General features: G+C 39.8%; 1 protein-coding gene across 1 annotated transcript; it reads left to right on the top strand.

The window, feature by feature from the left end:
* The first annotated feature begins 967 nt into the window (after window positions 1-967).
* limd1 (LIM domains containing 1) lies at window positions 968-20,765 on the top strand. The gene is made up of 8 exons (XM_005798513.2): window positions 968-2,769; window positions 8,864-8,965; window positions 12,854-12,921; window positions 14,670-14,732; window positions 15,284-15,414; window positions 17,291-17,342; window positions 18,138-18,206; window positions 19,462-20,765. The coding sequence occupies exons 1-8, from the start codon at window positions 1,677-1,679 to the stop codon at window positions 19,594-19,596; spliced, it is 1,713 nt and encodes a 570-aa protein (XP_005798570.1). The 5' UTR covers window positions 968-1,676; the 3' UTR covers window positions 19,597-20,765.
* Window positions 20,766-22,543: the final 1,778 nt, after the last annotated feature.

Raw genomic sequence — 22,543 nt, forward strand, 5'->3', positions numbered from 1 at the left:
TTACTGTCTTTCCATCTTCTTTACATTGATAGTCAAGGCTTGTGGTGTAAACTGTTTTAATCCAACCACTGGCCGAGGCCTAGGCCTCCCTTGACATCCTGTTTACATGCTTAAATTTGTGATATATTTGCATATATGACTATAGCAGTTTGTAAACTCATTATGCTCTATTTTTTAACTTTCCAAATAAAGTTCCTGGTTAATAGGAAATAACTTTTCATGCAAAACTTTTATTCAATATTTTTTAGTTTTCTGAGCTTTTATTAAAAAGGAAAATAAATCCACTACTGCAAAGTTGAAATATCTCACAAGCAATATTGAAGGGTGTGTGTGTGTGTGTGTGTGTGTGTGTGTGTGTGTGTGTGTGTGTGTGTGTGTGTGTGTGTGCCAGAGTTGCCTTGCAATTTAAAGTACACCTCCCTATGCCAGAGCAATATGGGGAAAAATGTGTGTAGGAGTGGCTAAGTTTGTAGCAATTTATTAATCACATAGATGAACACTGCCTTGCAAAACTATTCATATCACCACCAGAAGTACATAACTATTATAGGGGGCAATTTATGAAGTGAAATAATGAATGGTTTTCAAAATGTATACCAGTACTTGTAAAAATATTAAAAGTGCATTTGTATTGTGCTGATGTTTTGCTCAGTTGAATCACACACATTCCTTATTTGGATGATGGTTTGAACAGAGCTCTGTCAGATTTTCGACAGAGCTCGAAAATATAACCTAAAGTGTCTTTAGGTTATAAAAGAGTATCCCGAGGTAACCTAAAGGTACTTAGGTTATAACTTCATCCTTAAAACCTTTTGGTGTGATCATGTCTTCGTGTTGTTTTAACAAACCTCTGAGAGGAGGTGGACTCTAATTACTTATGACGTGATTTCTGAAAGCAAGTGAAGCCCTGAATTTTATTTAGGGGTGTCAGGCGACTGAATACACAACGCAAACGCAACACATTTTTACACTGGGGAAACTTTAAGAAAAAAAGGCATTTTTTTAGTTATATGGTAACTTTTTGTCCATCGGTAGTAATTCGGTTCGGACAGATTATAAAAGTGATATTTTTAAGTTGTGTTTAAAGTGAATACTGCGCCTTTAAAAACGCGGTTCTCTGCTTTGTGTCCTAACTGTCGTCCGGTGGCCACGTATGGCTCCGTCCGTTCAACAGCGGCTAACCAGTCCTGTCCGTTAACCGCCCTGACTTTAGCCAAGTGTTTATTTGTCTTTAACAAACGTGGTGGACTTTTTTTTTTTTTTTCTTCGTTTGAAGCGTAGAGGACAAAGTTTTGTCTGAATGTTTCCCGCTGGGACCGTGAAACCGGAGGAGGAGGTGGAGGCGGAGACGGAGGGGGCAAACGGCTGAGGGGTCGTCCTGTCCGGGCAGAGGATCTGATCCGGGATCTGCTGGGCTGTTCAGTCAGACGGACGGCGGCTTCTTCGAGGCTGAATTGACTGATTCACCGGGGAAAACTTTTTCTCTTTTCTCTTCACCGCGGATGATTCAGTTAGAAATACGGAGAGGTTGGGATTAATTTAAAGTAGTTTTGACTTTGTTCGGATTGATCTAGACTTCACACTCTGGAGGTATCGCTCTTCCTACGGACATTTTTGATTCATATATAACTTCTTGTAACTTTATCACAGCAAGCGGTTCGGGTTTCTTGCACAAAATGGAGAAATACGAGGATTTGGGACTCGAAGCGAGTAAGTTTATCGAAGACTTAAACATGTATGAAGCATCCAGAGATGGCTTGTTTCGAATGAGGAGGGATGCGGGAAATAACCCGGACTTTGAAGAAACTAGGAGGGTTTTTGCCACCAAAATGACCAAAATACACATGCAGAAACAGCAGGAGGAGATGGCCAAAAGCAACCAGGTGATTAAAATGAACGGAGGTCACCACGGCGGCGCTCATTACACCAAGGACAGACCGCCCATCAACAGCTACAGGCAGCCGGGGGAAGCGGCGGCGAAGCCCCCGATCCTTTCGGGCCCGGTGCCGAGCGCCGCGCCGGTGAACCAGTGTGTTCAGGCTGAAGCTCCAGCCAGCAGAGCGTACGGCTACGGAAGCAATTATGATAACAACGAGCGCTTAGAGCCACATTCCTCCCATCACAATAACTCTTCCATGCCAAGTTGTGGAAGTCCAGCTGCCAGTGCTCTGTACTCTGTCTCCCCATCCAGAGAGGGCAAGCTGCCCCCCACTCTCTCAGGGAGCAGTACATCCCACCATCAGCCTCAGCGCCTGCACACATCCTCCACCGTCAGTCCTTCACAAGCAACCAATCAGAGTCCACTGTGCTCTGCCGGGACAGCCAGGACTTGGACTGGAGAGCCCACTGGTGCTCCAACATCAGAGGGCATCCCTGCCTTTCCTTTGACCGCCTTCACAGGTGATGCTGACTATCATGTGCAGCAGCCCGTGAGTCATTACTTACAATCTGTTAACCACAATGGGCCTGCAGCCACTTCCTTTGTCCCAGAAATGCCTCAACTTAAAGCCCAGGTGACCTCTGCAGCCCCATGTGCCTCTAAGAACCAGCTTCCAGCTCGGAGCCAAATGCCTGGTGGCGGACAGGTCATGCAGATCGTCGGTGATGGTCCTGGAGGCCCGTCCCCCCCTAAACCTATCCAGATACCTTCTACCTCTCAGCCTGTGCAGCTGCTGGAGCAGGGGCCCTCTGCAGCTGAAATCAAACTAGAGGCACTTACGAAACAACTGGAAAAAGAGATGGATGCCCAGCCAAGATCAGACTACTTTGGTAAGACTAGCCGACACCAACAAGACAAAAAGCACCCACTCGCATTCAAGGACACAAACCTTTGATTTTGATTTTATATTATACACACTGACTGCCACATCTCGCACATGAACAAATGTCCTCTATGTTTTCACTGATAAATTCTTGAACTTGTCTTGCAGAACAATTTTTATTTTAGTTTGATAGACAATAATCCTTCGTTGTCTTCTCCAAACAAAGCCTTGAGGTGGTAAAAAATGGCCAAAGCCAGGTAGATGTATGCTTTCTTATTGTCTCCTCCCAGAGATCACTTTATCACCGTTGACACAAGGATAGTAAAACAGCAATTAGAGCTACAAATATCTCCAGTGCAGTGTTTGAGCTCGTGTGTTATCGTGTTTTCCCAGTGTTTACTTTGACTGACAATGGCCTCCACTGTTTTTAGCTAATGACTTCCATAGACCTGTGCTTGCACATTTTTCAATTCTCCCAAACTGAGCGTTTTAATACCTGCTTGAGTGCGTGTTGAGTTCCACCATTGTTGCCGAGGGTGCAGAGAAACGTCAGTAGAACAGTAATGTTCTGCTCACAGTGCCTCGCAAAAGTTTGCAAACCTGTAGAAGTTTTGCCACATTCTGTCATTTTACAGCCACGACCTGCAATGCATTGGGACTTCATGTGATGGAGAAACAAAAGGTTGCACATATTTGTGATATGGAAGATTTTTTATATGTTTTTTATGCATTAAATGAAAACTGTGGTATGCGTTTAATCAGCCACTTTGAATTAATACCATGTAAAACTCTTATTTTACTCCAAACACATATGCATGTCTTTTGGGATCTGTCTCTTCTCTCTCTGCACATCTACAGACAACAATCATTGCACCTTCTCATAGGTCAATCTCTGTTAGATTGAATGAAAAGTCCTTGAATTTCACCAGATTCTCAATGGTATTAAGAACTGGACTTTGACTGGCCCATTCTAGCACATAAATATGTTTAATCTATGTCAAGGACGGACAACCTCAGTCTTAGTTTAGATGTTACTCTGGTTCAACATCATCAATCATCTCAATTAACTCTGTTAGTTTTTTCTACCACACACAGCAATTTGCATATTGACCAAAAAGTTTTGTTGTGGTTTCATTCGATGATCACCTTCTTCAACATGTTTGCTGTGTCCAGACAAAGAAGTCTGTAAAACAAGACTTCTTTTAGCTTTTTTCAACGTTCGTCTTTCTTCTTGTCAATTTTCCACAGAGATCAGATTTCTTCAGTGTGTGACTTTGTCAACAGCTTCTCCCCGCTGTGGATCTCTGCAGCTCCCCCAGAGCTACTACGAGCTCTTGTCTGCTTCTGTGATTAACGTTCTCATTGCCCTTATCAGTTCAGATTGTGCAAATGTTCAAGGAAGTATAAATGGCTTTGGACGCTGTAGTTGGGCTTTCAAAAGGATATCCTTCATAGGGTTAGTTTGTAAGCTCTAATCTACAGAAAGAGATGTAAGAACTGATAAAATGTAAAATAAGGGTGCCCTACTTTAGCAGTGTTCTATAATGGATAGTAAATGATAGGTGCATGCGCTATGAAGCAGCTCTGCAAAGCGATCACCGTTTCCTTCTTCCAAGAGGAATTTCCTGCTGGAATGTCACGATTGCAATTCACAGTCCTTCTTTGCCCCCCCACCCCCCTTGTGTTGGTGTGTAATGGAAGAAGTTGCAGCGCATGGGACTGTCATGACACGGCTCGTAAATATCCTCTTGACGTGAACGTTCCAGACGTGTGGGACACTACAGGACCCATGTGCAGCCAGGATATGTGTAGATTATAAGTAATACACTAAACGTGTATATAAATACACAGTTCTACATGCTCAATCCCACACAGCCCACACATGCAGTTGTTCCTATTTGGAGTTTCCCACCACACTGTGGCTCATTCTGAGTCATGCATTCATGCTAGATTTAAAAAAAACAAAACAAAACATAAAAAACAGTGTGGAGGCCTTTTTTCTTGTCGTCGTAAGATATTGTCCTTATTCTGTGAGGAAAATGTACAAGAAAATGCCATTTTTCCTACCTTTAAACACATTTTATATATTTTTGATCAGTACTGCAGTAGCACCGCTGCAGCTGTAAGTTATTAAATCACTTTTTTTTTTTCATCTTTTGAGTAAGACTGTGTGCTTCCAAAAGTCTTTGTCGGTGAAACTTTTACCAAGCAGTGTCCTGAAGGCAGATGCATCACAATTCCCATGACTACTCTTTGCCGATCGGCATAACTGCAGATGTAGGTTCTGGGAAATGGTGTTCGGTGCCAAACGGCTGCACTGGGGAAACACGAAGGAATGTCTGCAGGAATTTTTAAAATGAGGCTTTTAGACACAAAAGGGAGGTGTGGTGGTACCCAGACAAGTTCAGGGGTGCCTGGTGTGCAGATGAATGGATGAGTGGACAGTTGGAGAGCTTTGGGGGCAACGTTTGTGGATGTGTCTTTTGTATTTGGCCCCATGGGAATAAAAGAATGCTAGATAATGCTAGGCAAGTTCATCCAAGATGGGGAGAAGTGGTGGGACCAGAGTTTTACACACACATACACACACGCAATCACTGGAGGGTTTAATGTTGTGTTAAGATGAAGGATTAATTTATCCCATCTGGGTGTGGAGTCAAAAAGCACCATATTAACTCTTCCCAAGGATTTTTTGGCTTCTTCTCTGGCAGGCCTTTTAGAGTCCCTGTCCTGTGTGGGTGTGTGTGTGTGTGTGATAGCCCTTCATGCGCATGTGAGCATCTTTGTGAATATATGGCCTGCGGAAGCTGACAGAATGTAATATCCTGTGTCAGCTCAGAGTTTAGAGTCACTCTGTGCGCACTGGTGGAAGTTAGGAAATGAATCCATGAATGAAACATTACTGTATATTTTACAGGATTGAAAGTGGATTCCCACTTTCAGTTATCAAGTGATCTATGCAAATGTTTCCCAATGTATTGGGAATAAGTTGACTGTTTTGGAACTTTCAGCATTAAAATTGCTACAGACATGTAGTAATTCTAGTAAAGATATGTAAAAACCCTAAAATAAATAACTCTAATCTCACCCCAATAAATGTACAAATATATTGTCTTCTATATTAATTCACAGGTTTGAGGTATTCAGAAGTTCATCTTTGATCTCTTCGCATCATTCAGATACAACACTACATATTATTTAAGTGATATCATGCACTCTATCCGAGTTCCCAAGGCTTTTGTTAGACAAACGGGCCGGTAGTATCACAGATCCCCCGCTGTACTTAACGAGACGTTTTCTCATATATTCCCCCCTTTTTTTCACACCGATCCCACCAGGAGTTTGTTGCCAAAAGTTGCGTCTGTCGCCTGTACAAAATGCATATTTCAATGGAAGTCACAGTACAGTGGAGTAAACTCCACATGTTTATGTTTGTGATGGTTGGACAGAGAAAACGCTTTTCTGGTAGCACTCCCAAATAACCAATTGGCGTGGATTACTAAATAAAATCTCATAGAAACTCTGATTTAATGAATTTTTAAATAAAAAAACATATAATTATGTTGCTTTTTTTTTACATAATTATTTCAACATTGGAGACCCTCATTATGTTCTCAAATTGGAGGTTAAAGGTTTTTTTCAGTATGAGTTTATGCTACTGCACCATAGCATTTTTCCTCGTCATTAACTAATAAATGTGTGTGTATGTACAGTACGGGCACACTACGCCACCAGTTTTACACATGGACAAGCTGCAGGCTGTAATTGGCTTTTCCATATGCGGCTTTTGAGTCCCAGCAGTGTGAGTCACAGACACCCTGACTCTGTATTCCCGTAGAAACTTCATGGAAAAGTAATTAGCTGTAGCAAAGGTCAAAGACATATATTTATTGAGGTTAAAGCACTAGGAAGAGTGGAAATCTTTTGCTGATATTTAAAGTTTGACCTGATAGTAAGACTTCATCTAAAAATTATTTTTCTGATCTGGATATTCTGTTAGAAACTTTCAAGAGAGATCCATGGGTTCGATAGTTGTTAATTTTGTAATTTTTTTCCCTGTCTGTGGAATATTTGGCAGTAAGCAGCCATCTATCGAGAGTTTTGACAGCTGGAAAAGGTGAGGAAGGTAGAATGAGAAGTACGGCTGTGTGTTTTGCTTCCCTTCCCCCCAGGTTGAACCCAGGCGCTCCATTTAAAAGGCAGGCTTGTAAATGACCCAAGCAGCAACAAGGGTTGATGCAGAGACAGGAATTTTAATGCATTTAAAAAATTATTTTGACTTTTAGTGTATCTTTCTAATCAAAAATAAAAAAGATAATGAAATGCATATTTTTGTTCAGAGGCAAATCTTAAAGCAAAACATGGTAAATGTACTAATTGTGTTTTCTTATCTCATTCGGGCTTTTAGAAAAAGGGATTTAAATGACTAGACTTGCTTGTTTTAGTAGTTGATTCTATAACTATGCATGTAAACCAAATAGCTTACATAAGAGCAGCATTCTTTGACTTTCTAATAATATCCTTCTGTTATCTCTAAATCTCCTCCCAACCATTGGAGCCCCAGATGAAGTTTTGTTGTTGTTGAGATGATTCTCAAATTTCTACCAAAATGTTGACTAAATTATAGAAGAAAATTGGCTCAGCAGGGTTATTAAGTGAAACTGTTTTTTGAAGGAGTCAGCCATGTGATGTTTGTTGGATACAGTGGAAACAGAAGGGTCTTTGTCAGTGATTTAGGAGGAGCAGAGTTGGGCGGACCTCCTCTGCTGGGCTCCAATTCAGAGTCCCTCAGGAGTTTTTCTCTGTATAAAAAACCACACACACACAAATAACTCGGTGCCCGGACGCGTACATTCTTAAACTAAAAGGGAAACTCGAGGTCTCAAGGTTTCATCCTCCATCAGTGCCGTAATCTCCTGTGTTGAGTTAATGGTTGATGACTGGAAGGCCATATAGCCATACCATATCTGATTGATTTGACACCCATCTGACTGCATCTTAGTGGTGATAAGCTATCATCGTATTGGTTCTCAAGTTGTGTAGTGGATGCTCAGAGGCATAAATATAGAGCAGGAAAGTGCAGATTTGATCTTTTACCTACTAGAACTGTTTCTGACCAGTATGTTGAAAATGTCTTTGTAGAACCAAAGGTTCACTCAGACAAATTCCCACATCTGGTTACCAGGATCTGCAAAATTTGAGAAGTGTATCGCTAAGCCTTTCTTTATATAAATATTGGTTACTAAGAACATACAAGACAGGCAGTCATTTGGAACTACAATATACCACACATTGATATGATTCAATGTATTGTGTAGCTCTACTACTAACCCAGTTTATCATCTAAGCTAAGAGAAAGTTGAGCAAGAACAACTGATCCTGAGATTCTTCTGATTATGTACGATTATCGTTTTTCCTGCCTTGACAGATCAAAGTAAGGCTCTATTGTTTTGATTTGATTGTTGTGGTTCTGGTGTTGAATGCTGATGTATCAAGACCAGTTCTAAATCCAGGTTTTGCCTTTCTTTCACCTTTCATCACATTGGTGGTGCTTGACTTTTATTCTTTGTTAGACTTCGTGTGTAGATATAACCAAGTATATAATATTTAGATGAAAATATTAATATGGTTAGGATATAAACTTTGTGTCAAAGGAGGGATGTTTTTACTTCAAAGAAGCATTGCTGCTATGATGGGTCTCATTTCTCTCAACATCCACATGCTTCTTATTTTTACACATTTTATTGCCTATACTTTGTCTTGAGTGTCCGTGTGATCATTAAACAGACTCCACTCCAGTGTCTTTATATTACGCCAGCCAAGCAGAGTGTGTTGTGAGAGTAGGCACACTTTGATTTTTATCAACTCCTTTTATTAACACAAGTCCAGGTTTCAGAGCCAAGTCAAGCAAACAGACTGGGAAATATTTCCCTCTTTACTAAATCAACTTCCTGACTTTTGTCTAGATAAGCTAATTCTGTGGTGTATTGTGTTTGTTTTAGGATACCTTTTTTTTTTTTTTTACTGTTTTTTGTATTTGTAGTTGTATTTTTATGTAAATACATAGTGAAGCCTCTTCATGTCACTATTTTTTGTTCCAGGGCTTTGCGTGAAGTGTAACAAGGCGGTTTACGGAGCTAACCAGGCCTGCCAGGCTATGGGTAGCCTCTACCACGACACCTGCTTCACCTGCAGTGCCTGCAGTAAGTACATACACCTACACACACCATGCCTTCACTGTGAGATTTTGTCTTCTCACTTAAACCCCTTATGACTCCTTAATAACAGGCTACTGAGCTCCTGTATCTGTTAAAGAAAGTGGCACCTTCCTCGGTCGTTTCCTTCCCTTCGTAAATGCACACAATTATGGAGGGATTACTATCATGTATTGCTGGTGTTTGGTTTGCGGGTGTGTCGGTCTATCTTTGAGCCCACACAAAGACAGAGTTGAGCTATTTACCTGCCCAATTTATCAACCTGCCAATTGAATACCTTTTTTTTTTTTTGGATGAAAAGATTCAGAACTCCACGCTGAAAGTCGCTGCTTGACAAATATCTTCACTACTACTGAGAAACCTTGAGACCGCTTCTAGAAGCAATAACACAACATTTCCCTTTTACACAGTGTGCTTACATTTGTAATTACTCTGAAAATGTAGAATTTTATAATAGTCTTGATCAGAAATTCTCCAGTGAAATGTTTTTCTTTATATTTTTGCTCTATTATCACTAAATTTCTGTGCACTCCCTCCCTGGACTGAAAAAAACATTTCAAGATGAAGGTCTTTTGAAGAAAGAAAAAAACAAATATATGACTGTCTTGCAAATGTATTAATACTTGAACTTTCTGAGGTCACATCGACAAATTTTATGGTATTTTATTGGGAATTTGTGCAATAGAACAGCAGCAAGTGCTGGATAGTTATGAAGTGCAACAAAAACTGTGTATAGGTGTCTTCTCATTTCATCAAATGTTTTAATTCATGCTTCGTATTAGATATTATCCCAATCAAAATATTTCTCTTGACCAGAATCTTCATGTGTAGAACAGAATGACTGAAATATGACCTGGCTCCTCACGACGGCAAATTAAAATCTCTGCTCCAGTTATCAACTCATGGGTATTCAGAGTATTTGTGCCACTGTTTTGGCGAACCCCCGCTGAGGCTCATTGTTCTCCTGTTCCTTTGACCTCAGACAGTTATGCTCTGAAACATGTGATAAACATCTCTTGTTTTCCCCAGCCTCTCTGTCCTGCGTATGAGACGGGAGATAAAAGAGAACGGAGGCATTGTGGCTCAGATTGAGGCTGATGTCTGACATTAGGTGGGGTAGAAGGGGGGTCGTAGTTTACACACGACATACCTCTCATAGCTTGCTGCATGTGAGTGCACTAGGGTTGTGCTCGCTTTAAGTGGCCACGGGGAAAAAAAACCAACATCTCGTCCAGAGAGGAATGCAGGAATAGGGGCCCATGTAGGTCCAACAAAGTGTAAATAGATGGAGGACAGTGTGTGGACAGGGCAGCCATTCAGCTGGAGCATGCAGCATCGCACCACACGCAGCCATGAACGACGAAGGCAACGCCAATGTTGTCAACGTTTTGTGAAGCTTTAATGTGCCAGTACTGACTTTAGCAGCTTTAGTTTTTTTCTTTAAGGAACTTTGCTCTTGCTTTCATTAGCGGTCATCTATTATTCATTTTAGCTATGAATATTACTAACAGGATTTTCTTCTACTGTTGTGTTCTTTTCCACAACATCGGCAATTTTAATAAAGGAAGTTTCAACATGTTCAAATGTGCGTTATTGAAGTGAACAAACTAGAAGCCATCTACATGGACGAAAACTCTGTAGCTTTACAGTGCAGTAAAATGATGGTACAGTCGACCCCCGCCTACTTGTGGCTCAGTATTTGCAGATTTTTCTGTAGAATGTGACTCCAAATTATTTGCGGAAGACCCACCTCTTCATTGATATCTTTGTTTTTGTGCAGCATGTCTAAAATATTCAAAAGAAAATGTATCTTGAGAAGCTGAAATACCTAGACATAATGCTACTTGACACACTATTGGCTGACGTTTGCAAAGCAGCCAGTACAGGAGCGCCATCTATTTTCCTTGGCAGTGATACAAAGCTGAAGTTGGCTTCTGATTGTAGTTTCCTATTCAGGAAATGGCTAAAGGGCAAGCCTGGACTTAATTATTCTACACTATTAGCCGATTTGTTCAAACCCCTTTTGTGATCTGCGAAACCTGTGTTTCTTACCTGGAAAAAAATCGGATTTGGGAGTTTTTGTTCAGCCGGTTATTCGGGAGGGGACGATCAAGAGCTGATTCTGGTCACCAGCTGATTTCTCTTTGATTACTAGCCAGAGCTGATGCTGCACTTTGCTGCAGGGTGGATAATGAGAGATAGAATCAGCCACAGTTGGAGGCTGAGCCCCATCCTCTCTGAAAACAAACTCTGAAATTCGATACACAGAAACTCTGACCACCAGTCTCATTCACACTCCCACCAAGGCCTCCAAATATTCCTCTTTGTCAGTTTGCTACAAATTAGCGTCTCTACCAGAAAAGAGAATGATTGAGAGCGAGGCTGAATCTTAGCTTTAAGACGTTTTATTTTCAGGAGAGAGGGTGTCTCAGTTGAGTAATTAGCCAAGGGGAAAGAGGGAGAATCAGGGCGACGGCTCGAGGCGTCCCACGGTCACTTTGAATTGATTATGTCGTTTTTCATGAATGGGATTAGTCTGGAGGGCTAACAGAATGGTTTTAATTAGAAAAATGGCTTTGTGATTTGTTCTGTCCCACAGGTGTTTTACATTTTTATGAAAGAACTACAGTCATAGTCCTTTCTGGTGCTTTTTGAGCCATCAGTCCTGACGCCTGACTTTAATTAAGCCCTTATCTTTTCAGAAAAGCTTCTAGTTTTCCTTCTTTAACTCACTGGGGTAAAAAAAGAGACAGGAATTTGAAGACGAGAAAGACCCAGAGCTTACTTCCATTCCCCTTATCCAAACTGACTTTAACAGAGGACTTTGGTCTGAGACATTTGGTCAATAATTACCCAAGTTTTACACCTTGAAAAATGACTTGAATGACACAATGTAGTTATTTCTTATTCTCATTAAGTCAGATCATGTGAATAATTGAACACTTAAAAAATAATTGAATGAAATGAATTTGTATTAAGTACTAACTTTTATTGCAGTTTGTTGTGCTACTTTGCAAGTTAACTGTGATTAATCTGTCAATCTGGAAGTAGCCGTGTGTATCCAGATAATCAGGTGAACAGCAGGAAAGAAGGGTTCTCCTGTCGTCTCCTTCCAAAACCCCCCTCCTACCCCATCTACCCCACCCACCTTACCCCACTCAGAAAATTTGAGGAATGTTCCCTCTTCCTGTGGGACCTGGTCAAGAATAGCTATGTGAAGTAAGCAAGAAAGAAGCTTTTGCAAGTGTGTGTGTGTGTGTGTATTGATATAAGAAGTGAGATCCAGACCATACACAGACAGACAGGAAACCTACCAACCATGTGGAACGACACTGGAACGGAACAAAGAGGGGAGTTTTTGTGGGCTTTGGCCTGTTCTCGCCGTGAAATCAAACAGAGCAGAGTGCTTAATCTCTTACACCTGTCTGGTAATTGGACGCAATCAGTTTTTTCCACCCACGTGTTCGATCCAGATGCATTTCTCGTCCCGACCGTGGCAGGCTGTCCTGCATCCCAACGCAGTATTAAATGAATACTCCAGCACACCATAAATCCTCACCCTTTGATTTATCTCCTTGGATATGGTGAATATTACAACAGGGCCCATTACTTTCCAATGGCTGTAATTAATCTCTAAGCTCCACATGCTGTAGTCCTGGAACGATTAAAAAAAAATAAAAAATTCAGATTCGGATCGTAGCTCATGCAGGATTTTCCACTCTGACATCTTTACGACTTTCCTTTTTCTTAGTCTGCTTTAATTTACTTTCTCCTCATATCTTTATGATGAATAAAGAATGTGTTTCCACAGGTGACAAAAAGGTTTTAGGTAATCTTATGATGATAAACGAAGTTTTTTTTTTCTTGTTTTTCCAGGTCGAAGGCTAAGAGGGAAGGCTTTCTACTATGTTGGAGGGAAGGTTTTCTGTGAAGAGGACTTCCTGGTAGGTGATCAATATACAATCAATGTTGTCAGTCCCTCTATTTGTGTGTTCTTATTGAGGGAGGTTAACAAGAAGACCTTGTGGGGTGCTGCATCCACTAACAATAAAGGCATGAACTTCCAACTCTGACCTTGTGATCCATTTCTAGCGCCTAATGCAGCCGCTTCATGTCATTTTGCTCCTGTGGTCGCAGCTGGAAGGAGGTCGGTAACTTGAGAAGCTGTTTAGCTTTGCTTTATGGGTTAGAGGGCAGCTGGGCCATTTTCACCGGTCAAATATGACAACAAGCACTTTGCAAAAACCTCTGGGAGGATTACATTAAAAACAAACCAAAAGTTGAGGTTATTGTTATAAAACGATGGCTCCCAATAAATCAGAAAGAATGAACAAAATATTTTATTTAAAAATCTGTATGAGATGTATTGATGACACGTAGGGTGATTTGTTAGTTTAATTTATGTTAGTTTACATGATTAGGGCTTATAGCTTTTGAAAACTCCAAATTCAGTTTAATAAGACATTAGTTTTTTTAACTGAAAAAAAAAATCATGTAAAATACTTTTTACTGCTGATCTGTGTACTAATAGGAAGTTAAGTGGAAGGAAAATAATGTGGCAGAAGAAAGATTCAGAAGGTTTAGTCAGTCCTAAATCACTGACTATAGTCTGTGATTTAGGACCCAGCACACACACATTCCTTGAGTTAAGCCACTTCTAAACCAGACCCAATATTAGCATATGACCTTGGCTGAGGAGAAAAAAGACTGGTCCATTTTCTTAGTCAAAATCTTTCATTTTTTTCATTTTATACTGGATTACAAATAACATGGAAATTATAATTTCCATGTCATTTGTAAAGCAATTTCCTGAGCCTGGAGGAAGACTGGAGGAGTGCAGGTTCCAAGCTGCTTGAAGTCCAGGGCGTATTTCTGCAGTCAGTGATAGTTTGGGGAGCCGAGAGGCTTTTATCTCTTGACTTTATTGTGTTTCTTATGTTGGTTTTATGTTTTGTATGGTTTTAAGGTTGACTTCTATTGTACAGCGCTTTGTGATTTTATGTCTGTGAAAACCGCTTCATAAATAAACTTTACTTACTTACGATGTCATCTGCTAGTGTTGTTGATGTCCATCATGTCTTATCAATCCAAGTCGGCTCATCCATCAATCAGAAAATTACTGAGCACTTAATGACTTCTTCTGATGACAATTTTTATAGAAAGGCTGATTTTTCTTTTCCAGCAGGACGTGGCAACCATCTGTAGTCAAAAGTGCCAATACTTTGTTCATTAATTACTCCATCACTCTGCTTGATTGGCCAGTGAATCAAGCCTGCAGAAAATATGTGCAGCGTTGTCAAGAGGAAGAAGAGGGCCACATGATCCAAGAGTGCAGATGAGCTGGAAGCCATCATTAAAGCAACCTGGGCTTTTTATAATAATAATGAATAACAATAGACTTTAGCCAGTACGATCCCATTCAGATACACTGTATCTACTCATCAGGACCACAGGCTGACCACCTTCAAGCAACCGTTTATTGATGCAGGATTTTATGCAAAAGGAGCCAAAGTGTTTAGAGATGATATTCTGGTTGAATGCTTTCCAGCTGTTCAAAGCAATAGCTTATTTTAACAGGCTGACGCGCACAGGCAGCATGTGGCTGATCAGATCTCAGACTAAAAGAGACTGAAGTCTCATTCTCTGCCACCAGATTCAAAGGAACTTTTTATCTTTTTTTTCCTCCCTGCAGTACTCTGGTTTCCAGCAGTCTGCTGATAAGTGTAACGCATGTGGACATCTGATCATGGACATGGTAAGTGTCTGTTTCTCCTCTCTTTGGCCGACTGGGTGTGTGACTCAGAAACTTCTGATGTATTTTCCCCTCAGTGCAGTCTGTGTGTGCACATGTGGATTTAAAACCTGTGTGGACAGGTTGCACAGTCTGTGTTGAACACAGCAGCAGGCGGACACAAAGTGGAGAAAGAGGTTTAAATGATGTCATTAAATAAGGGACTTCTCTGGAAGTAAATCTGCAGGTGTTGCACTTAAGTAGATAATGTCTCCATATTCTCAACAATATAGACTTCTATGTGTAAACACACATACATCATGGAGTCTTGTTTTTTATGTAAATATTGTACGTTTCTTTAAAAATGGCCTGCGTGATTTCTTCTTGTATTAAGACGGTTTAGCTTGAATTTATTCTGTTAAGGACAATCACAAAAAAATAGACTTAATGGTACAATTCAACAATACTGTATTTTGATGCCAAACTATTTTCACCAACTTATCAACCAGTTTGACACAAAGGTGTAAAATGTGGACAGAAGCGTGTTAATGTCCTTAATCTGACTCTGTCTGCAGATCCTGCAGGCTCTGGGGAAGTCGTACCACCCCGGCTGTTTCCGCTGTGTGATCTGCAACGAGAGCCTCGATGGAGTGCCCTTCACTGTGGACACGGAAAACAAGATCTACTGTGTCAAGGACTACCACAGGTGAACAAATAGTCACATACTTCAGACTTTGCTACATTTTGTCGCATTGCAGCCACAAACTTTTATTTATGCAGATTTTATAGGTAGATTAACACAAATCAACACGACTGTAAAATGCGAGGAAAACAAATGTTGGTTTGCGAAATGATTTATAGACAAAAATCTGAAATTATTCCCCGTTTGACCTTTACAGAAGCTTCCTATTTAATAAATAGCTAATCTGTGTGAAACAGAAGTCCAGTTGAAATCCAGCCGTTTAGTAAACAAACGGCATCGTGAAGAGCGATAAAACATATCAGAAGGTCAGTGAGTTTAAAGCAGGTTCAGGTTATAATCAGTATCTGAAGATTTGAAGATCTCACAGAGCTCTGGTCAATCCATTAACCACAAATGGAAAGAGTACATCCTAAAATGACTGCCTGGGCAGTTGGGAGGGAGGGTCAGTTGTGAGTTTGGAAACCCTATTCTTCACCAGTTATGGGGAAACTGCTCAGAGTTGATGGAGAGAACTAAATAACAGATGTTCACGGAATAAAATCTCCAGAAAGGCGCTAAAGGTTTTAGGCTTGTGGGAAGGATCACCCCAAACAGACGGACAGAGCTGCATTGGAACAGCTCTGATCAAAGTATATGTTATATAAAAATATAATTGTGTTTCACACATCAACCACTAAATGGTGAGTCATTACATAATAAAACCAATAAATGACTGAGGCGGAGCGAAGAAGGCTAATTAGTTTGAGCTATTTTTCAAATGTCTGTAAAAGAAATTGTTAGAAATATACCACAATAACTCTGCGTCTGTAAAAGCATCAAAAATGAATCTACAAAGTATTGACTTGGGGGATGCTGAATACACCACACTTTTCAGATTTTTATTTAAAAACTTTTCCATTCTCTTTATAATTATTTTTGTTGCTCAGTTATAAAATTTTGATAAAATACATTAAGGCATGTGGTTGTAACGTGAGAAAATGTGAAAAAGGTTTTAGGAGAAATGAAAAGTTTTGCACTGCAGTTTGGCTACATGAGAGCCCGGCCTCAGTATTCTGGGCTGAATAACTAAAACGTGACACCGTGTCAAGTATGTGGGGTCTCGTGGGTCCCAGCACAAACTGTCAACTTTGTTATAATTATACCACCGGTGAAGGCTGAGTCCGTGAAGGCCCGACTGAGCTCTCAGAGGCTGCTCTAGGCCACGTTTGGCAGACACATGAGAACGAGAGGGGGAGAAAAGATCACTGTTCAGCTCTAGGTGTAAAGAGCAGCACGGACTCAGCTGCTCAGGTGCGAAAGCACAAAATCCAGGTCTGCTGCTGATATTTGTCCAAAAATAAAAGTCCTCTCTGTTCTTGAAGGTGTTTACAACTCAAGAAAACAGACGCAAACTTTTCCCTCTGATCATGAGTGAAGGTTTTCAGTATTTCTCAGCGGCTCGTCGGTTGCAGCTGGCGCTCTGTGTGGACAGCTCGTCCAGCACCATGTAGCATGTGCCTGTTGGCAGCTCCCACATGTTCTCCTCCCTGATTGAATCAGACGAGCCTTATTACATGTACAGTGAGTGTTTGTTTGCAGCCACGATCGCTCACGCTGAACTGAGCCTCGTTGTATCCTCGGAGATCCTGTCATGTGTGGAGAATTTAATTTGCGTTTCATTTCTCCCACTCTTCCTTCCAGTACATCTGCAAAGCCAGCAACTCGCTCTGTGTGTTTTAGGATCTTTGAATCTAGTCAGAGAAGAAATGCCTGGAGTTCAATGAGTTAAAGAATTCAAAAATATTAATAGGAGTCCTTCTTTGGAAATTGCTGGAAAAAGATCCAAAGTTACTTGTTTATTTTTTTCAATTTAAAAAAACTAAGTTTCTCTTTCCATTAGGGTCCTAGCTCCTAAATGTGCAGCCTGTAACCAGCCAATCCTGCCCTCAGAGGTGAGCAGTTTTTCCACACCTTTTTCGTTTTTTATGATGCTTAAATTGTACAGTTGTGACCCAACGTTTTGAGAAAGTCAGAAATGTAGTTTTTCTTAAACTCTACATCAGGGTTGAAGAAAAACAATGGTGTTTGTGTTTCTGGGATTTCTTTTGCACTCCGACACTTTCTTAAGATTATTCTCTCCTCCTCTCCTTTAAATTCCTGATGATTTAATAAATGTTTAATTTGAGTGCAGTTTTACTTGGCAGTAATATCCTGTCCTGAGAAGCCATTTTGATGTAATAGTGACATCACGTTTTGTTGGAGGTAAACATGGTTTAAAAGCCTGATTTAAAGCAGAACGACCGTAATGTCAGTGTATCCGTCCTTGTTAACATTTACCTCCGAGTTAAAATGCTTATTATTTAAAAGCCTTTTGTCCATAAGTTAACTTTCATTAATCTGGGGATTATTTGCATTTCATCTGATCACTCTTCATAGTAAACTCGACTGAGTTGAAATTACTAGCACGTTGTAAAACTGTATTGATTTGCCTTAAAGTATATCAGAGTTGTATCTTCAGAGGATGGGCATATTTAATTGACTGTTCAGTTAAGCACAATATCTGTTTTATATTATAAAAATATAGGCTTTATATTTCAGAAGCTGTACAAATAAAAGGTACAGCAGAACAAAATGCAGCAACATTTGCTCTTTAAAAAAATCCAATTCTGGTGTCCTTTTATCAAAGTGCAGAGTCGAACTAGACCTTTCAGCTGCCTCTGCTGAGCTCGGCTCTGATTTCCTTTCAGGGCTCTGATGAAACCATCCGAGTCGTATCCATGGACAAAGACTACCACGTAGAATGCTACCACTGTGAGGTGAGTCACAAACTGGAAATCAAGCTTTGTACTTGACAGTGTGCGTTTGGTGACTTTGAGCTTTGGAGTCTGAGCAGCTCATTAAAGGAAGTTTAATGAGTAGATCCCTAATCTTAATTACAGTCTTCATAATTATGCAGTGCTGAGTCAAGCAGGTACGTAGAAGATTTTTTCCCCTTCTCTAGTCTGATTGACAGCAGCTTTGCTCTGATTTTATCAGAGTACACTCTGAGTAATGTAGCTGTGGTCTTTCTTAAATAGCTGGAGATGAGATTTGTCAGGTTGGGGGTAATCTGTGGTTTTTGTGGATCTCCTTTTGTTTCCACACCATTACTTTTTGCGTTTTTAGCAGCCGTAAATATTTACAATCAACCAAATTTGTCTGTTACTGTAAGGCGAAGGGATGAGTTTTAACAGTGAGTTCTTAAAAACTTCAATCACTGCATTCTTCAACATCTAAAAGTGAACAGATAGCTTCACCAAATGTTCCATGTCTTTTCCTTTTCTTTGCTTCATTCATCTTTATGTGCAGCTCTTCACACTAAATGGTTGAAGAAAATAAACATGTAAAAAAGTATTCATCCCCTTGGATGTTTTATTCTTGTATTGCTTTTACAAATCTATCTGGATGCACAAAATTTGACTTTAAAACTCAATACAATAATAAAACTCAAAGTGAAAATTGAGTTTTACAAAATGTGAAAATGAAAAGATTTTACATTAAAATAAGTGCATAAATTTTCTCCCCCTTTAATGTGACTGACCTAATTCAACAGAGGTCCAGCCAATAAGTGCTAGTAATCTCATATAATGGAGATCACCTGACTATATGACTGTGATTGCAGTATAAAGACGCTCGAGTCTGGAAAGTCCGGTCACTGGTACATCGGTATTCCTGGCTGTAATTACAGCATGAAGTCAAAGGAACTCTCCAAGCAAATCAGAGAAAAAATATGTTATTAAAAAGTATAGGTCAGGGGATGGCTATAAAAAAAATCTCTAAGGACCAGAGATGGATGGAATATGATCCACCAGGTTGTCCTCACTATCTGAGTTACAGAGCAAGAATTAGACCAGAGAGAGGACAAGTCTGGCTACGCTGAGGTGTAGCCAGAGGATATTTAACCCTTTTGTGTTTACAAAAGGGTTAAAGGGTGTGTACTCAAGGGTGTGATTACTTTTATGTGAAAGTAGAACACAAAGTTGGATATCCTTTTGATTGTAAGCAGATGATTCACTCTGATTCGTTGACTAGGACTGCAAGATGGAGCTGAATGATGAAGAGGGTCACCGCTGCTACCCCCTGAACGGCCACCTCCTCTGCCACTCCTGCCACCTGAAGCACATCAAGCCCGGCTGTCCGCCTGCAGTCCCTGCCTCCACATACTGACAGCTCTGTGGGTGGAGGGCGACACCTGGTGGTTCTGAACAGGAACTACTAAGCTTGGCAGCAGCGGTGGATGTGTTCGGTTCTTGTTGTAGAGAATTGATGGGTTTATTATGTCACTCTCTTGAGTAGTGCTGTGTGTTTGGAGGAGATTATTAATGAAGTTATGTTTATGTAGGGAGGAAACGGTAATAAAATATTGATTACACCAAAGCCCTACTTTGAAAGCAGAGACAGCTTGCAGACTTTGCAGAAGTGTTGCCATTTAATTATTTTTCAAGAGATCAGCTTTTTTTTCTTTGTAAATATTTTCTGATCTACTAATTTTCTATTTAGAATGCCTTCAAGTTCACATTTGTGCCTCTGTAGCTTTCATAACTTCCAGTTTAATTCAGGTACAAGAGTTCTCCTTTTACAGGTTTTGATACCTAAATTCATGAATTCAGTCAAACATTACTGACAATTATGATTTTGATCAGGAAAAATCATTTCTGTCATAAACTTCTTTAACTTTTTTTATTTTGTCTCTGCGTAGGTTTCTTTATGTTTTTGCTTGGCAGAACAAAAGTTTTAATTTTCTTGATGTAAATATTGTGCAAACCAAACGACTCCTAGACACAACCACCTCACATTAGTGTCAGATAAGGTCGTTAACCTCCAGTCTCTTCTAAGGGCTTCCTAATTCACATCAATGCACATCTACTTCTCTTCCTACATCTGAAAAATTAATCTCTAAAATATCTGCTGCATCTATTTTTCTGTTTCCCTCACAGTTGTAAATACTAATTGCTTTTCTTTGACTTTCTAAATAACATTAGGTTGGCAGAACTTGGTATTTATTTTTTTTAAGATGCATATATTCTGGGCTGTTGTTCCTTGTTTATTTTGAAACAATATAGCTTGATTATAAAAGACAGATAAAGAATTTGTTAAGCTCATGCGCAGCCTACAGCCTAATCCTACATACGTGGTTGCTGGGTTTGCAGAGTAAACGGTTTTGTCTTCATATGTTTTATTGTTCATAATTTGATTTTACTAACTTAACACTTTTGTTGCTTGTCTTCTAAAAGCTTCATGTCTAAACCAGCGGCTGTTGGAAAAGATGAAGAGCAAGCAGAGATTTGAGCTGTGTGATTATTGTAAAGATATTTAATAAATTTTAATAGACCTGCTTTTGTTTCTGGGTGTTTTTCTCTTTCCTTTACAATCATCTTTTAGCTCTGACCTGATGAAGAAATAATGGCATCATTTATTATCAGTCCCCTCTCCTTTTCCGCCATGTACATACATCGCAAGTCTCCCGTAGAGCTGACATTTTTGAGATCTAAATTATTCAGAGAAGAATCTCTGATCCTCACCTAAACGACTGAAGAATCTTTCCTGCAGTAAAGAGCAGCAGATTCTCAGTCTGCTCTCAGGATTAGGGTTAGTTTCTTGCAGATGTTCAGACCACATGAGCTTCACCACTTACATTACATTGCATTGATGTAATATTGTGATTTTAACATTGCAAGTCACTACTGAAGCCATTACAGTGAGATGCTGTGAAGACATTCAATAGAGACCTGCATGATGCTCCGAGACAAACTCCATCCAATGCTAACTTTTCATTTCCAACCATCTCTCCTTTCACTATTTACCCAGTGACCTTCCTATATATAAACAGTTTAAAACCTATTCACCATTCAATGTTGTTTTTACATATCAACAAAATGTGCCTTTTTCATTAAAAAAAAAAAGACACAAGAAACCCTTTAAGTGAAAATTGCTTTCTACAGAATAATGACAGGGGAAAGTATTTAGCATAAAATAAGTGACTGCATAAATAGTCAATGGATACACCTTTGGCTAAAGTCACAGCAGAGAGACTGACCTGAGGTTCTCAGTCAGGCTGCAGCTTTTTACTTCATTCTTCACAGCTAAACTCTTCAAGCTTTGTCAGCTGTGAGCATCTCTTTTCAGTTCAGTCACTAATTCTGATGGATGTGTGTAAATAATATATTTGTGGTAATGTGAGGTGTTTGGTGTCCGTGGCGTCTTGTCTGATGGGCAAAAAGACAGAAAACTTTCTTCTATTTGACCGTGGAGTCAAACTCTAGTTGAGGTTTGATGAGAGGTTTCCTGTTGCCGCTCTCCCAGTAAGCTTTGACTGTTGAAGAACCGGGGCGACAGTTGTTGTTTCAGAGTTTCTCCCATCTCAGCTGGTGAAGCTTTTAACTTTTTCAGTGAAGTCAGATGTGGCGTCACGCTTTAGTGTCCCTCTGAGTTCAGTTTTTATGCACAGCCAGTTCATGCTGTGGGCCACTAGATGGCACCAAAAACACATCTAAACTTCCTTCTGTGATTTAACATAAAAATTATATTTAATACTGCTTATCCACTAAAACTAAAACTATTGCATTTAGTATTTTAATGCACAGTTCAGGTTCAGTCCACTTTACACAGTGCTTTTTTAAAGACAGTGTAGAGTAAAAGAGAAAACTAACAGGTGAAATTTTTGTATTTGTTTAAACTTTGTATTTTTTACTTATTTCATGTATTTTAGACATTAGTATTATTATGTAAAAAATTAAAACTAGATCTCTAAATGGCAGATTAAAAAATACATGAACACACACACTCATACGGGCAATTTTGGAGTAGTAAATAAGCCTTACAGTCATGTCTTTTAGATTGTAAGATGAAGTCGGAGTACTCAGAGAGAGAACATGTAAACTCTATGCACGTAGGAACCAAGGTGAAGATTCAAACACAGGCTTTGACCTTGCTATGACCTTCTGGCAGCAAGGTCATGGCAAATCCAGCTGTACCAACATGCAACCTAACATCTGCTTGGAACACAAATTTTAACTCCCTTTGTTTATGCTTGAGGAAAAGAGAATATATAAATAAATTTATATTTTGTTTAATCAATTTATGAGATATTTGCACAATACAAACTGAAATGAGT

This window comes from Xiphophorus maculatus, chromosome 3 (genome assembly GCF_002775205.1).
Source record: "Xiphophorus maculatus strain JP 163 A chromosome 3, X_maculatus-5.0-male, whole genome shotgun sequence".
Taxonomy (NCBI): domain Eukaryota; kingdom Metazoa; phylum Chordata; class Actinopteri; order Cyprinodontiformes; family Poeciliidae; genus Xiphophorus; species Xiphophorus maculatus.

Coding starts and splice junctions, on each gene's coding strand:
- limd1 (XM_005798513.2), top strand. CDS start 1,677: ATGGAGAAATACGAGGATTTGGGACTCGAAGCGAGTAAGTTTATCGAA. Junction 17,343..18,137: donor AGCCAATCCTGCCCTCAGAG/GTGAGCAGTTTT, acceptor ATTTCCTTTCAG/GGCTCTGATGAAACCATCCG. Junction 18,207..19,461: donor TAGAATGCTACCACTGTGAG/GTGAGTCACAAA, acceptor TTCGTTGACTAG/GACTGCAAGATGGAGCTGAA.